This window comes from Panonychus citri, unplaced genomic scaffold, assembly GCF_014898815.1.
Source record: "Panonychus citri isolate SS breed McGregor unplaced genomic scaffold, ASM1489881v1 Contig00104, whole genome shotgun sequence".
In the NCBI taxonomy this organism is placed as follows: domain Eukaryota; kingdom Metazoa; phylum Arthropoda; class Arachnida; order Trombidiformes; family Tetranychidae; genus Panonychus; species Panonychus citri.
Window position 1 is genome coordinate 1,012,957 of NW_026515509.1, and position 15,915 is coordinate 1,028,871.

The 15,915-nt window shown below is 28.4% G+C and overlaps 1 protein-coding gene and 1 long non-coding RNA gene across 3 annotated transcripts; one reads left to right on the plus strand and one right to left on the minus strand.

The window, feature by feature from the left end:
- Positions 1–33: 33 nt before the first annotated feature.
- LOC128389145 (hemocyte protein-glutamine gamma-glutamyltransferase-like) lies at positions 34–15,241 on the minus strand. Its single transcript, XM_053348678.1, has 4 exons — positions 13,680–15,241; positions 12,118–12,707; positions 2,865–3,253; positions 34–843 (listed from the first exon to the last, which is right to left on the minus strand). Exons 1-4 carry the CDS (start codon positions 14,505–14,507, stop codon positions 395–397), a joined length of 2,256 nt encoding a protein of 751 aa, XP_053204653.1. The 5' UTR covers positions 14,508–15,241; the 3' UTR covers positions 34–394.
- Positions 12,785–14,031, plus strand: LOC128389153 (uncharacterized). Of its 2 annotated transcripts, none has more exons than XR_008325421.1 (4): positions 12,785–13,242; positions 13,378–13,505; positions 13,582–13,768; positions 13,893–14,031. It is a non-coding gene; the product is annotated as an uncharacterized LOC128389153 (long non-coding RNA). The 2 variants fall into 2 exon arrangements; XR_008325422.1 differs by having other exon boundaries at positions 13,626–13,768.
- Positions 15,242–15,915: the final 674 nt, after the last annotated feature.

Genomic DNA, 15,915 nt, shown 5'->3' on the forward strand with positions numbered 1-15,915 from the left:
TGAAATTAAATTTGCTCATCACATTGACAATAGTTTAATGTTTTGTAAATTTTGTAGTTTTTTATTTAAAATCAAGTTTAATGTTTTTTTAATCTTAATTGTAGATTTCAATTTTTCAATTTGGAGTTTTTTTTGTTGTTTTATAAATTGATTGTTGATTGTAGTTGTGTTGAGATTAGAAAAAAAATCGTGATTGTTTGCAAAAAGACATCAACAACAAAAAAAACACGTTGATATCTGATAACTTTGATGATCGTTGATTGTTGTTATTGATGATGATTGTTGTTTGTAGTAATCAATAATGATGATGATGATGATGATAATAATAATGATATCAATTATATAATCGTCCAAAAGTAGTAGTAGTAATAGTAAATCATTAAATTGATTCAATTTAACCAATTAAAATGGTCTTAGATCCATAAACATCACCAAGTTGTTTGGACTGGAAGGTAACGACGATGTTAGATTCCCCTGGACGCCGAGGGGTCAATTGGACGACATGTGAAATTTTGGTCTTCTTATTGATATCTGGTATGGCCACTGTTTGAACCCGATTAACTAGACTGGTTCCTTCAACGGTTAATTTACAACTTGTAAGCACCACGTTAAGTGGATTAGTTATCTCAATGGCAAGGTTAAAGGGGACACCAACGGTCAATCCATGACCTGAGGAGACGACGGTCAATGCAAGTGGAGGCTTTTCAACGGCAAAATCATCTTCTTCCGACCAAGTTTGCGATGTTTCCTTGACCGAGGCAACGGCGTATATTTTAAGCATCGAATAATCAACCAGGTAAGGTAAGTAATCAGCGACCAAAATGTTAACCCGATGTTCAAAGACTAATTAAACGTCAATACAATTAACGAATGAAAAATGATAACAAGAAAGAAGAAGAAGAAAAAAAAATCAATATTAATAATAAGAAGATAATAGGAAGTGAGAGAATAAGAAAAAAAAGGAAGAGGAAGTTAATTGTTACGATGATGATGAAGATAAAATGTTTCAACAGTTAACAAATGATAATATTATCAATTTTTGAAAAAAAGAGAATCAATAAGATGATGATGATGAGAGATACAAATCTATTCACAACTATTGATGCAAAAGTAACAAAAGATGATGATGATGATGATGAAAGATTGATGCAAAAACTGGGCAGTAATAAGATAACACAATAGCCATTATCTTTAGACTGACCAGTGGACCATCATCCTGAATTATCATCATCATCGACATCACATCAACAATTTACCGTTATTATTTTACCTCATCGTTTCTGATGTACTAATGAACCAGAAACTGATTTTTTTTTACCAACACATATTCACAATTAACACAATCAAACTAATGATATAATACCTATTGATTTGTTCACCATGGGGAGTAATTAACTTCCCGTTGATTATGACAATTAAACATGGTCATCAACCAGGGTGATTTTGTTTAATAATACAAATGGTGATGATTTATAACTGAATTAACTCAACACGTACAAGGTAAACACGTATTATTATTTACAATGAGTATTAACACTTAACATTAATGTAATAATAACAATAATCATCATGTTAATCATTTATGACTGTTGATTGTATTGTTAACTATTTGTGCTATTTGTGAGAGGAGAAGACAAAACAACAAAATTAACCAACAATTTAACTAACTGTGTTTGTCTACTGTTAATTGTTTATATTGTGTTAATAGTAGCTGATAACAATTGGGTATCTAATTTAATTGTCGTTTTTGTTTTCTACAAACAAACTGATAATCATGTTAATCTGGTTCACTGATTAAATATCATAATATTTACATTTTTCTTTCATTTATTCCTGTTAGAACTTTTCGATTTTTTCGAACTGAAACTTTTTCGATTTATAATATTTCAATATTTCTCTCAACATGTTCCCAATTCCCTTGATACAATAATAGCCGATAGCATGGTTATCATGATTATAATTAAAAGTTAATCAGGAAAACAAGTGATATGACAAAAAGATGATTAAATTTCATGATCTGATTTAATGTTAATCACTAATCATTTTAAATAAAGAAAGAAAATTTGAAAATCAGATTAAATCAGATTGAAATTTAACCTTGAAAATTGCAAAGGATTATAACAATTAACAACAGGTTAATGTTAATTGTTTGCATTATTATAAATACACACAAATTGTATTGGGTGTTTTAACAACAATTAAGGTGTCAAAAGAAAAGGTTTCAAGTGGATTTAGATTTGATTGTCTTCCCTTATATTGGTAAATTGATAACTTTTCTTTACCCTGACAATTAATCCTTGAATTCAATATTAGGGCTCATTGAATGGTCAACAATTCAATAATTGTATTTGTAATTGTAATATTTTTACCGGAAATTTTTGCTTCCAATTGAACATTATGATAAAGATGAACGTTATTATAATCAAATTATGTATTTAAATCAAAATACTAAGAAAAGGTTGAAATCTCATCATTATTACAGAGTGAAAATCATCTTATCATCATCATAATCATCATCCATCAACCAGAAATTACAATTTAGGTTAAATGTTATCACCCTTAAGGCCACTTAATCTTTTTCGAATCAACAAGTTGACCTCATTATCTTTCACTCTCATCTTCCGGAATTTTCATCTTCATCATCAATAGTTTATCCTTAAACTCATGATCATAACCATCATCACCATCATCATCTTTATCTTCAATAGATTAAACTTTCACCTTGACCTGACCATTGAAAAATTCAACAAGCAAGATGAAAGGACAAAGGTAAATACAAATAATCATCATCATCATCATAATCATCTGATAACAATTAAAGTAAATAAATGATTAATTTGATTATTGATTTTGTTGATATTTACCTTTACCCGGTCCAATGTCAATCTCTCGTCTTTCCGTTTTGACCTTATGGGCTAATATTCCAGTATAGAAGACACTGTTTACCGAAACTGAAAGGGTTATCGTACGTTTCAATGGACTCTTATTGTACATTCGGACGATAATATGGAAAGGTTGACCAATAGGAACTCGCTCAATTTTAACCAATTCAAATTTAATATCTTCTCTGTCCGGTTCGGGGATTTCAAAAAGATAGGCCAGTCCACCCGCTCGAGCGGCATTTAGGACGGACATTCGTTCCTCGGCTGTTCCCTCCTTGTTTTTATAACGTTCAGTTATATCATCGGCATCTCGAGTGTCCGGAGCTTCCGATATGTAGCCCACTTTTTTGGTTATTATCTTACGACCAACACTGAATAGATAAAGAAAACAAAAACATTAGAAGATCAATTAATCATTGGCGATTATCGAGGATAATTAAGTTTACTCAAACTGACCAGTTCTTGGATTTGATGGAAAAGGATAAAAAAAGGTTTTGATGAGGAAAACAAATTCATCGAAAAATTTATTACAACAAATAAGAAAATAAACTAATCATGATTGAATTGAGAATGAAAGAATTATTAAAGATTATTGATTGAGAGTTAATTGTGAAGGAAAGAAATTAAATTATGGTTTAATCGTAATCACTATTAACTGATCACTAAATGAAGGAATAAAAAAAAGTTCAAATGTAACTTTGATAGAGTAACAATTAAGTTAATCATGACTATGGTTCTGATCAGTTTTAAGAGATTAGGAAAAATCTAATTGACCATTTATCGCACAAAATTGTAATCTTAATTGTTGATGATGAAGAAAATACAATTAATATGATGAAAAATAAATTGTTAATTGTTGGAAAATATTATTATTAATATTTAAACAATTTAATCAATTTTAACAGTAACAATAAAGTAATACAATTGTAATGATAGGATCAAAGTGATTCTAATATCATGAATGAATAGATAGTTTCAATTGAAGAGAAATTTAATTTTTCACAATTAAGTTAATCATTTACATATAGTTTATGATATAAGTGAGAAAAATGAATGAAAATCAAATCAACAATCTATTAAATCATCACCATAATCATTATCCAAGTTTAGATTTAAATGAGAAGATGTTATTATCACTGTTGACCGGAATAAGAATTGATTCAAACAATTTAAATTTACAATTAAGCTTCCAAATTGTGAATATATTACTTCCTGATTGTTGAAAATCAAGAAATACATTTAACCAAGAAAATAATATTAAACAACAGAAATTAAATCACAATTGGATTCATGTCAGGCCCTAATAAACTAATTGTTATCAATTCATCAGGTGATTACCTGTCATCTTAATTATCATCATCTTCTTAATATACTAAATAGTATTAGAAACAAATTTATGATGATATTTTAATCAGTTGACAATTTAATTAAATGGTGTTGAGTTAATAATGATTTCTTGCCTTTTAAGAGGCTACAATTTAATAATAGTTTTTAATTGTTCAATTGGCAATTGGTAGTATTAAGTTAATAATACAAGTTGATTGTTTCAATTTTTTTATTTTCCGATAAAATTAGTAACAATTGATTTACAATCAATAATTTTAATGGGTTAGTGACTGATCATCAATCGGATTATCAGTTAATTTAAATGCTATCAAAGTTAACTGTTGATTAGTTAATTTCATGTTGATCATTGTAACTTATTTATTAATAGATTATGATTAACCACTTGATAATAACAATAATCACTAATTGTCAACATAAATTACTGAAAAGTGAAACAATTAACTGACCAGTAATTTTTTTCCCCAACCCAAAGGCAATTGTTTTTGATTGTAAATCAAATGATCGAGGTCAAGGTCATCTTAAATAGGTTTAACTAAATTATTCTGAAATTGATGAGCAATTAAAGTTGAGTGATGATAACAATTAGCTTGATTCATACTCGATGTTAAATAAGTAAATTAATCGCCAGCAAATCATCAACAATCAAGTCCATTCATCATAAGACAAAATCCAACTCGATAAATTGTTGTAATCAAATCAATAAATCAGAAAGATTAGTTTCCAATGATTAAAAACTAAACCATATTAATATTTTTTTCTCGTATGTTAATCAACTGATTGTTGATAATCAACGAGGTGTTGAAGTTAATTCTTGGTTTGAAAGTTGTACACAAAGTTAATTGTGAAACCATTTGATTAATCACTTTTTAATAACTAACCTTTTCTTTTTGATGGTTTCATAGCAATCAAATTAAGACCAACAATTAAGACAAAAAAACTATCAAATATTGAAGGTAACTATTGATTAAAACTTAATCATGGTGTTGATGATTATGATTAATGTTTTAATAATAATTGATTAAGAAAAATCCTTGTAATCAAAATAATAAGTAAAAGTTGTAAAAATCAATTTTAATCATCTGTTGATTGTTAGTATATTAACTGAATGGTAGCATTAGACAAAATAATCACAATTAACTGATTGCGAGTGAAAAACAACTTCACAATCACGGGTTGGTAATCAACAAATTGTTATCAGTTCAAGGTTCATACTAAACAAAATATATCCTCAATGTCAGGTTAGCAATTAAGTAAATATCATAATTTAATTAAACATTCAATCCTTAAATTTAAATTACAATAAATGTTCAATTATAAATGTTCAATGATTAATCATACAATGAATATAAAATTTCATCTTAATTATTGAATCATGTTGATTGTGTTCACTTAATATAGTAATTAACTTTTGATCAACAATGAAAACTAAACTTTGATATGTGTGACAATTAACTGGACAATTTAAGCTAATAATCAATATGTATTAATGATTACAATTAGTTTACAATTATATATTATCTTCAATGATGATTAAGGCTTGTTGATTGTTAAGTTGTTACAACAATTAATGATATCATTTTGATTACAAGTAGATACAATTACTAAGGTGGACAAGGTCACTGGTCAATTATTGAGATGAGATTTGCAATTGAGATAATAATTATAACTAATTAACATCGATGATTATGAAAAATTATTACCTCTCATGAGGGATAATTAGTTTTTGATAACAATTAATAGTAAACAATCAGGGAAACACTCAATTAATGGAAAACAATTAACAAACAATCAGGTTTTAATATAGTGAACCAATTGTATTAGATAACATTTTTTGTTATTAATTGTAACTTTAATTATCTAAAAAATTGTAATCAAAATTAGATGATATCATGTTTTATGTAAATAGTAAGAAATTAAGTAACTACAATTAAATTAATCACGATTCTGATGATTCAGGAAAATCATTCATCTTAATTGTAACCATGCAATCAACTGATTCATTTATGATAACAATTAGCAATCTCAATTTTATCCAGAAAAAAATGAAAATTTTAGTTGATTGTTGAAAGTGTAAGTACAATTAACAATTTATTTACTAATTAACATTGAAAATATTGTGTAACTTGATTAATTGTTGTAAATTCATCTTCATTATCTAACTTAATTCTTAGGTAATTAGATATTGGTGTCAAGATATTCAAAGACAATCAATTTTTCAAGTGATTTAAACAAAAGCGGAAATAATACCAATCACTCTTAATTGTGATCAACAATTACAATTAATATTTACATTACCTGATTTGTATGTTTATTTTGTTCAGTAATCATTAAGAAATCAAACTGTTAGTTAATTGTAAACAATTAACAGAAAGTAAAAAAAGATGGAGACAAATAGTAAATACAACACAAAGAAAACCAAGTCAAATCTAACAATCTGATTAATTACCTTGAAGGATGATTAATTAATGAGTCTCAATAATAAATAATTAGCACTAATCAATTTCTAACTAATCATGTTAATCAAAACCCAAGATTTGCTAATCGGTCACAATTTACCTCCAAATCATTGATTGAGCGTCAAAATAACAACAACAATCAAAACGAGAAACTGAATTAAAAAGTTGATTAACTTAATAATCAAAACTTGAAGGTCTTTTACAATCAAATCAAAGATGAATTATGAATTTGATTGGTCGATAATTAAATCACAATCCAATTATTAATATAATGATATTGATGAAGATATTAAGGTAAATAACATTGAAAACAATTAGCGTTCAAAATTAACCTCATTAATTAGCTAAATTATTGATTCAAATGAAAACAAAAGTTTCAACAATCAACTTTTAAAGCCCTAATAGTTTTAGTAGCTAAGACAACAACAATTTAAACTAAATTAATAGTAAAAAGTTGAATGAAAATCAAGTCCAAAAAGAGTTAATCAAACCTAATTGACATTTAAACTAATTGTCATTACAGATGAGAAAAAAATCCAATCAATAATCTAAAGGCGATCAAGTGTAAGAAAAAAACTGCAGAAATCAAAACTAATTAAACCTGAAGGATGCTGATTAAATCCGATAATCATGATGATGATTAGATAATACAATTAGCTTATCATGTCAAGAATACCAAGAGCAACAATCAGAGCAAATATCTGAATAAATTGTCAAAGAAATTCAATGTAAATGTAGTATTGAAAATCTTAGGAACTATCATGTTATTATCCTCATTAGTCGTAAGCCTCATCTCATGAACGGAACCTTGAAATTCAGTGAGTGAGAGAGAGAAGGAAATAATGAGAGAGTTGTTTAGCTCTCTCTCTCTCTCTCTCTAATCATCATCATCTTAAGGATGATCCAAAAGGCGAGCCAATAGCCGAGGACACTCTGTACGTCAAGGAAAACCCAGAATTACAGTCCATCCAAAAAATGAAATTAAGCTCAAAGTAAATTGTGGTGGTTTATTAACAAACGATTATAAATCATGAATAATTACATAATTGTTGATATTTTTGAATAATATTGTAATGTGTTTAATTGTCCTAAACAATTAACTAACATTATCTCATCTAAAATAATTGTGAATAAAACAATCAAGTTGATCTGATATTTTAATTGTCAGGTAAAAATATAATCTCTATGTTAAATATAAACAATTATGCAAATTTTTCAAGCTGATTAACTAATCAATGTGTATTTATAAACAGGGAACAATTAAAATTTTCATTCATAATTGTTGTCCTTTAATGATGAAGATTAAATTCTTAGAGTTAATTACATTTAATAATAATTTGATTACTTTAAATGACAATGGATTTAAACTAAAGTTTTAATATGGGAATTTCCGAGATAATCAAATTTAATTGTAAATTGTTTGATTTACTTCATATTTAATACGGATAAGTGATGAATAAGAAAACAATAAACATTAAATAATGTGATTAGTTGATATACTAGGCAAGAAAAAATGAATTTAATTGTTAATTGTAAGTGTGTATTTCCTATTGTGATATGTTAATCATCCTAATAATGAGATACAGTCAAACCATTTAGGTTGAATCCAAATTCTATTTCGCATGGATCTTTTCTATTTAGGTTGAATCCGCCATCGGCTAATCCATTGTTTTAATCCATTGGTTCTAAAAAGGTTGAAACTTTTCTAGTTCCTTTGGATCTTTTTCTATTTAGTTTGGACCTTTTGGCTTGAACAATGGTCCGAATCAGTTAAAGAAGTTGTAAATAATAAATCGAGCACCACAAATGATGAGTTAAAGTGATTGAATTGATCATTATGAGTATGATTAACTGATAAATGTTGCATATTTGAAGAAATCTGAACGATAGATAGCTTACAAGTGAGTTTTCAAGCCAAAAGGTCCAAACTAAATAGAAAAAGATCCAAAGGAACTAGAAAAGTTTCAACCTTTTTAGAACCAATGGATTAAAACAATGGATTAGCCGATGGCGGATTCAACCTAAATAGAAAAGATCCATGCGAAATAGAATTTGGATTCAACCTAAATGGTTTGACTGTATAAAGTTAGACAGCAATTTAAATTGTAATGCTAAGTAAGAAATGGCTTAATCATAATTGTAATAATACAACATCAATGAATATATTTATCCTATTGGGAGGATGATGATGTTAATTGCTGATCATAATAGTTACATCATTTATTAATAGTTAGTGTTCACAATTCAAGGGCAATTATTAGTTAATAGTGTTTAGGATTTAATCATTTATATTACAATTTGATAATCAATTGTTATCGTAAAAAAAATATTAATATGATTAACTGGGAATTTTTTTCTGATCAATCAGAGTGATGATGATAAACAATAATAAAAAAAATAAAGTAACAATAATATGATCACTATTTAACTTATGATGGTTGAAATAGACAACAATTAAGTTAATCATGATCATAATCAGAAAACAATCAAGGTTACAAAGTTTCAAGATTGGTTAGCAAAGAGTTAATCATATGTTAATCATATAACACACCCAATTATTAAATTGTTAGACTAGATAATCAATAAGACTTGATTATTATCATTAATTATCTATGAGGGAAATATAAATAAAGGATTGGAGTTAATTGTTAATTGTGAATGATTGGATTCTGTGATGATCAAACAGTCATTTGACTATATTAGAGGATATTAGTTGATTGGATTAATATAATGGTGATTAATCAAACTAATTGTCAGCTTTTGATTATATTGGTTTGCATGTTACTTTGATTTATTTGATTAAAGTTTACAATTTGCTTGATCTTTCAAATGTTGATTATCATTAACTATTGATGATTCCCAATAGTAATTAGGTTTCAATTGTTATAATGTTTAAATTGTATTGATACGATAGGTCAATATCAATCATGATGATCAACAATCAACAATAATGATAAACAATCAAACACACTGATTACTGAATTGATTAACATGAAAAATGATTAAACAACAATAATCGTTTTTATGTTCAGTGTATCAATTTAGTTGATTTGATCTAATTGTTACAAGAATTGTTGATTAATCCTGAAAATTGCAACTTTGACCTCTCGAAATTAAGTTAATCATGAGTTTTTCTCTCTCTCTTTTCGTTGATTGTTCTGACCATTAGTCAATAATCAACGATACTTGATTAGTTGTTCAATTGTTGGTCCAGTTAATCAGGTTTTATTGATTTGATTTTTTTAATAGTTGCTATTGTTTTGATTGTACATCATGTTGATTAATGAAAGTTAATTGTGAATGTCAATGTCAGAGGAATTAGTTTCTCAAGGGAAACCCGTAATTGTTGGCACAATTATAATCAGTTAACAATGAGAATAACAATCAAACATGTTAATCAAAAATACAAACATGGTGATCATCATAATCAACACTAATCACTAATCAGTGAAAGTTAAATTGTGTTTACATTACGTTTTTTTTCACTCATTCATTACAGCATTTTGATTAAACAATTAATGAGGAAAAATTTGATTAATCATTGGATCTTAAATTGTTGGTTTTTTTTTAATGAGTGATAATCTGGTCTAAATGAGAGTAACAATTAGTTGATTGATTACTATTACCACAATATCGTCATACTTATTGTAAACGTAACTATGATAATCATGACAACCATTAACTTAATTATAATTGTCTAACAATTAACTTATTATTATTTTCGAGTTGATTACATTGTGATATCAGAATTATTTTTCCATCGAATAAATTACTTGGGAAATCAGCAACAATTAAATATACATATTCACCTATTGATTGCAAGATAATGGGTAACAATAATCAGTGATTAATCCTACACAATTAACTAATTACGAAGGAGCAAGAAAACAAGATCAATGCCAGTGAATTGCGAAAAGATCATGTGTATCAAATCAACTGATTACTAGTGGATTTGTAAAGTTAATTGTTAATAGCAATGTAAAAACACCTACATAATTAACTAAATTTAAATTGATCATGATAACTGATTAAAAGTTGATTATGATTAAGAATTAAGGGTTTTCTCCAAGTATCAATTAGAGATGACGTTTACTTAATAAGGTTGAGATTTGGAAGGTTATATTTTCCCATACAAAACTTTGAAGGTTAAACAACAATTAACTAATTTCTCGTAGGTTTTTAATTCCGTTTGTAGATATGAGCAAGTTTATAATTCCGGTTGTTGATTAATATTGTTGATTCATCAACACCCTTAATTCAGTGAAAATCTAAACACACACAAAGTTTCAGAGTAATTAAATGATAATTAAATTACAATGATCAATAAAAACAAAATACACTAAACTATCATCACAATTAAAGTTTCAAATTTGGATTAATGTTGTGAAACCCTTGATATGATTCAAGATTAATTAATTAGTTAAACTGGATTAAAGTTCCGGGGGATGAAAAATAATAATGGTTTTTTATTAATCAACGAACTTGATTGTTGGTAATCATGAATTAACAATAATCTAATTGAAATTCATCAAGAATTGATGATTGTGATTGTAAGTAAATGATCAACGATTAAATTGTTACTGCGCCTTATTATTCAATAATCAGACAATTATCAATTTTGACGATTAATTTGATTTGGATATAAATTAAATTATCATTTTGATTATTTTCCTTTCAACGTTAAAAAAGTTAATCAAAAGTGAAACTTTTTTTTTCAGGAACTTGAATACAAAAGTGATAATAATAATGATAATCAACAATTACGATAATAATTGTTGAGATTGATCAGTTGTTAATTGTAAAGGTTTCGCTGGTTGAAATTGATTCCAATTATTATAATTATCTGATGAGTTTTAATATAACTAATTTATATTATGATTATTAAATTGTTGATAAATTGTTAACTGTTTTTTTTCATTGGTTATTAAAGGTAAAAGAAAATAGTTTTATAAATTGTTTGATGTTGTTACAAATTAAGGTTCTAATCATGTTAGTTGGAAACTGTTTATCATGCAAATTGTTAACAACAATTAACATGTAGTATTAAATTGTTGTCGTGTTCATGTTAACTAATATACGTTGATTGTTGGGTTGTTTCTTTCAACAATCAATTAAATAACCAAAAGAAAATAATTCTAATAGTAAATTAAAGGAATTGATTTTAATCAATTCTCTTCACATGTTAACCAGAATAGAATAAGATAAAATAACAATCAATTTGATTAATAAGTAAATTTGTTGATGGAATTTGAGATGGATCAATTTTTACACCAAACTTATTCTAATTAATGTAACTTAATTGGTGCTAATTAGATGTTTAGATCAGAAAAAGAAGATGAAATCTGATAGATTCACTGATGTATTGAGTTTTGGGTCTAATTTTCATCTAATTGTTTGGGGAATGGGAAGATGATAGAAAGATATTCACTTACTGGTGTTTATTGGTCATCATCTTTTTCCACCCAAGTGGTGATGTTTCATCAAGTTTCCAATGGACCAGATCAGCATTGACCTCGGCAAAGACGAAAGGAGCATCATAGTGAAGTCCAATTTCACCTCGACGAACCGCTTCAACCGAAGCAGGTCCCGTTCGGTAAAGTCCTTCAGAGGTTTCCTGTGGTGTAGCATCGATAACCTGCCAGCCACCATAACCAGCAGGAAGATCGGGTCGGGTCATCCAAACATCAGTCCAAACATGGAAATTCCAAATAGAATCAGCGTTAACATCAGTAATAGGTTGACCTTTGGCATCGAAAAATTTATCCACCGTAAGAGAATCATCTGTGTCATGAGCTGAAACAAAATTGGTCACCGTGCGAGCAGGTATACCGAGTGCACGACAAACTGTAGTAGTAACACCGGCAAATACCCAACACTGGCCAAATTTAACGGGTTCACCATTGGTCTCCAAATATTGCTCCAAAATTGGTGCACTTCCAGTCCAACTCCACGGTGGTGTTCCACTCTTATAATCTCCAGACCAATTACCCACTAAAAGACCATTATCGTCATGACTGTTTACCTATGAGAGAAACAGAGAATGAGAGAGAAACAACAACAAAAAAATAGAGAAAAGAACAAAAATAAAAAGAAACCCAAAAAAAGAAAATGGAATTAGAATTTTCAAAGAAAACAAAAGGTCACTTGGAAAAGAAATGGACTTAAGATGGTCAAGCGAATATTGAGAGAGAAGAAGAAAACGAGTTAATCTCCGAAAAAAAAAATGAAACAAAAATTCTAAAAACTAACAATTAACATGGAGAATCAGTTGATTAACATTTTCTTTCAAATTCTTTCGTGAGATTAGCCCTTGTTGTCTATTCTCAGAGCAATTCGCTAATTTTCCCTCTTTGTGATTAGTCAATTCGGTTTGAATTTCGTTTTCTATTTTTTTATCATTTGTTGATCATTCTAATTGTTACAATTACTAAATTAATTTATTTTCTTTTTTTATGATTGTAATTAGAAGGAGAAGAATTTTAACAAATTAAAATAACTGAATCGAAATTCATTTGGTTTTTGTTGTCTAATTTTCTACAATCAATTTAACTGTTAAGGTAAATACAATTTTCTTCCTCATCAACATCATCATCTTCTGACTGTCATCTTTTTGTCTAATGATTAACACTTACTTTCTATTCATTTTGAATAATCTTTTTGTCTTTTTATTCTCTTCTACTGTTTTCTTTTAGGTAAATTTTCACAAAACAAGGAAACGGAATATTGATGTTAAACAGTAAACAAAATTTATCAGTTTTATCAACAATCTTCTTAACCATCTCTCTCATCAAGCTAAATCATCATCATTTTCATTGTTTGGGTTGGTTTTTTTTTTGTTTTCTTCTTCTTCAAGACTCTAAATACAAAATGGTGACAATCAACCAACAAAAAAACAGCCATTTTTTTCATCTTCTTCTTCTTCTTCTGAGTGACCATCAAGATTTTACAGGTTAAAACAATTATCTAATTTGTCATCTTATTGACCATCACTTACCATTTGTGCAACTGCTCGGACAACCTTGATTGGATTACTTCTTGCCGCATAATCTAAACGTGTTTTCCCCATCATATACATAATTGCAGGTAAAACATCTCGATTAAATTGTCCATAAATCCATTGTCTACCTTTGGGTTGATTATATGAACCAATATAAATTTTACCAATATCCATTAATACAAATTCATGTTTTAAATCTTCCCTTTCTAGGTAAACGGTATCCAATTTAGACCATGGATTAAAAAGGATGTAAATGTCTTCCCTCACATCGAAAGACCTTATATTTCGAGATCCATTTTGTTTAGTTGAGATTCGTAATTTCCATGCCGCTACTGCAGCGGTTGGTGGTATATAAACCTCAATTAGAAGCTGATTGTCACTGACTGAAAGTATTTTGGCACGCCACTTATTGGTATCCTTGTTTTCCGGTGTATTCAGGGTAATAGGAAGATAGATTAATGTTCCCTTTCCCAATTGTGGCCTCGGGCCGTACATAAATTCCATCCGGATCTTATCTAATGAAGGTTTGTACGATTTAACTAGACCAATGGTCATTTTAAATGTTGCACCTCTTCTAACAATTAGAGGTGGAAAATTACCATCTAATAATTCATATTTAATTGTTGCATGTTGTTTTGCATTCTGTCTTGATAACAGGTCAACTGAATACACTTCATTGGGTTGTGGACCCACCGAGGATGAGGAAGCAGTTAATGAAAGTGAGATGGATATTGATAAGGAGAGCAAAAAATTGGATAAAATTGGATTATGTGACACAGAATATAAATGAAATGGAGAGTAAACCGTGTCCCGTTGTAACAACATCACGGTTCACCTTTAATATAAGATGCTGATGGATAAACAACCAATTAACACTTTAGAAAAGTTCGTCTTATTTAATTTAAAGATTTCGAATGATTTTGAATGTTGATTTACTTATTATTTTCTTCTTCTTCTTCGCAATCGAATGTTGTCTTATTTCATAAGTTGATTTCTTTTTTTCTTTTTAGCTTATTTGTTTTTCCTGGTTTTCGATTGTATGTGAACTCGTTGTTTCGTTGTGATGATTGATGATAAATTACCTTTTCTCTTTCCAAAACTGAATGGAACTTAACTCACACATGGAATATGATGGAAAATTAAAAAGCAAGAGAAAAAGAGACAAATTCTCAATGACGATAAACAAATTTAAAGGAATAATATGAACGACGATGATGAAGATTAAGCGTAGATATATTGACGATGATTAAAGACGATCGATGGATTATAATGGATTAAAAGATGGAAAAGAAGAAAACAAAACAAACCAAAAAAAAGAAAGGAGAAAGAGATAATCACTGTTACTTAAAACACTACGAGAAAAAAATATATCACACTAACGAGAAGTGTACCATCACCATGAAGACGAGAAGAGAAGTGAAACAACAAAAAAAAAGTTCTTTTAATAAATTAATAACAAAAAAAAAGTTCTAACAATATATATATGATATTGTTTCTATTATATATTGTTATGAACGAAATGTTGTATTGTGATGTTAAAGCTTTTGAGCACAAGCTCAGAGAAAACTCTGTTCTGAACAAACAGACAGAATGGTGTTGGTCGACTTCGGATGAGAGGAAAGTGCTTTCGGGAGATTAACTCTCACTTTCTCTTAATTTTCTTCTTCTTCTTCTTCTTAAACTTTGTCTTCATCATCATCTTATTCTCACTCACTCGCTACACTTTCTCCTTCAAAATCTTACCTGACGAGTATCTACCCTTCTTTGGTCCACCTTCCTGTAACTACGATCGCTTCTTACCTTTTCTCTTCTTTCCCCTATCATCTTCATCTTCCATCATCATTTTCTTCTTCTTCTTATTCGCCTCCAGTCTAATCATCGTCATCTTTACTCTCTTTCCTTGTTACATCTTCTTTTCTTTCTTACTTTCTTTTTAAAAGCCACTTTCACTTTTCTCTCTCTATCTCTCTTTCTCTCTTCAGAAAGAATCGTCTTCTAAATTCCCTCTCTCACTCTCTTATATTTTCTTCTTCTTCTTCTATTTCAAAATGATATTTTACCTCTTTGAGAGAATAGAAAATGAATTTTTCCCAATATCAGTTATTTGGCAACAATTCTAATAGATTACAATTGATCTTTACTAATTATCAACTTTGTTACATGAACAATTTGTTGATTCCTCTCAATGTTATCCAATTGAATTGGAAACTTTTTTTTCCTTTCGCTTTTTCTT

Coding starts and splice junctions, on each gene's coding strand:
- LOC128389145 (XM_053348678.1), bottom strand. CDS start 14,507: ATGTTGTTACAACGGGACACGGTTTACTCTCCATTTCATTTATATTCT. Junction 3,254..12,117: donor ATGATGACCAATAAACACCA/GTAAGTGAATAT, acceptor TTATCTATTCAG/TGTTGGTCGTAAGATAATAA. Junction 844..2,864: donor TGACATTGGACCGGGTAAAG/GTAAATATCAAC, acceptor ACGTTTAATTAG/TCTTTGAACATCGGGTTAAC.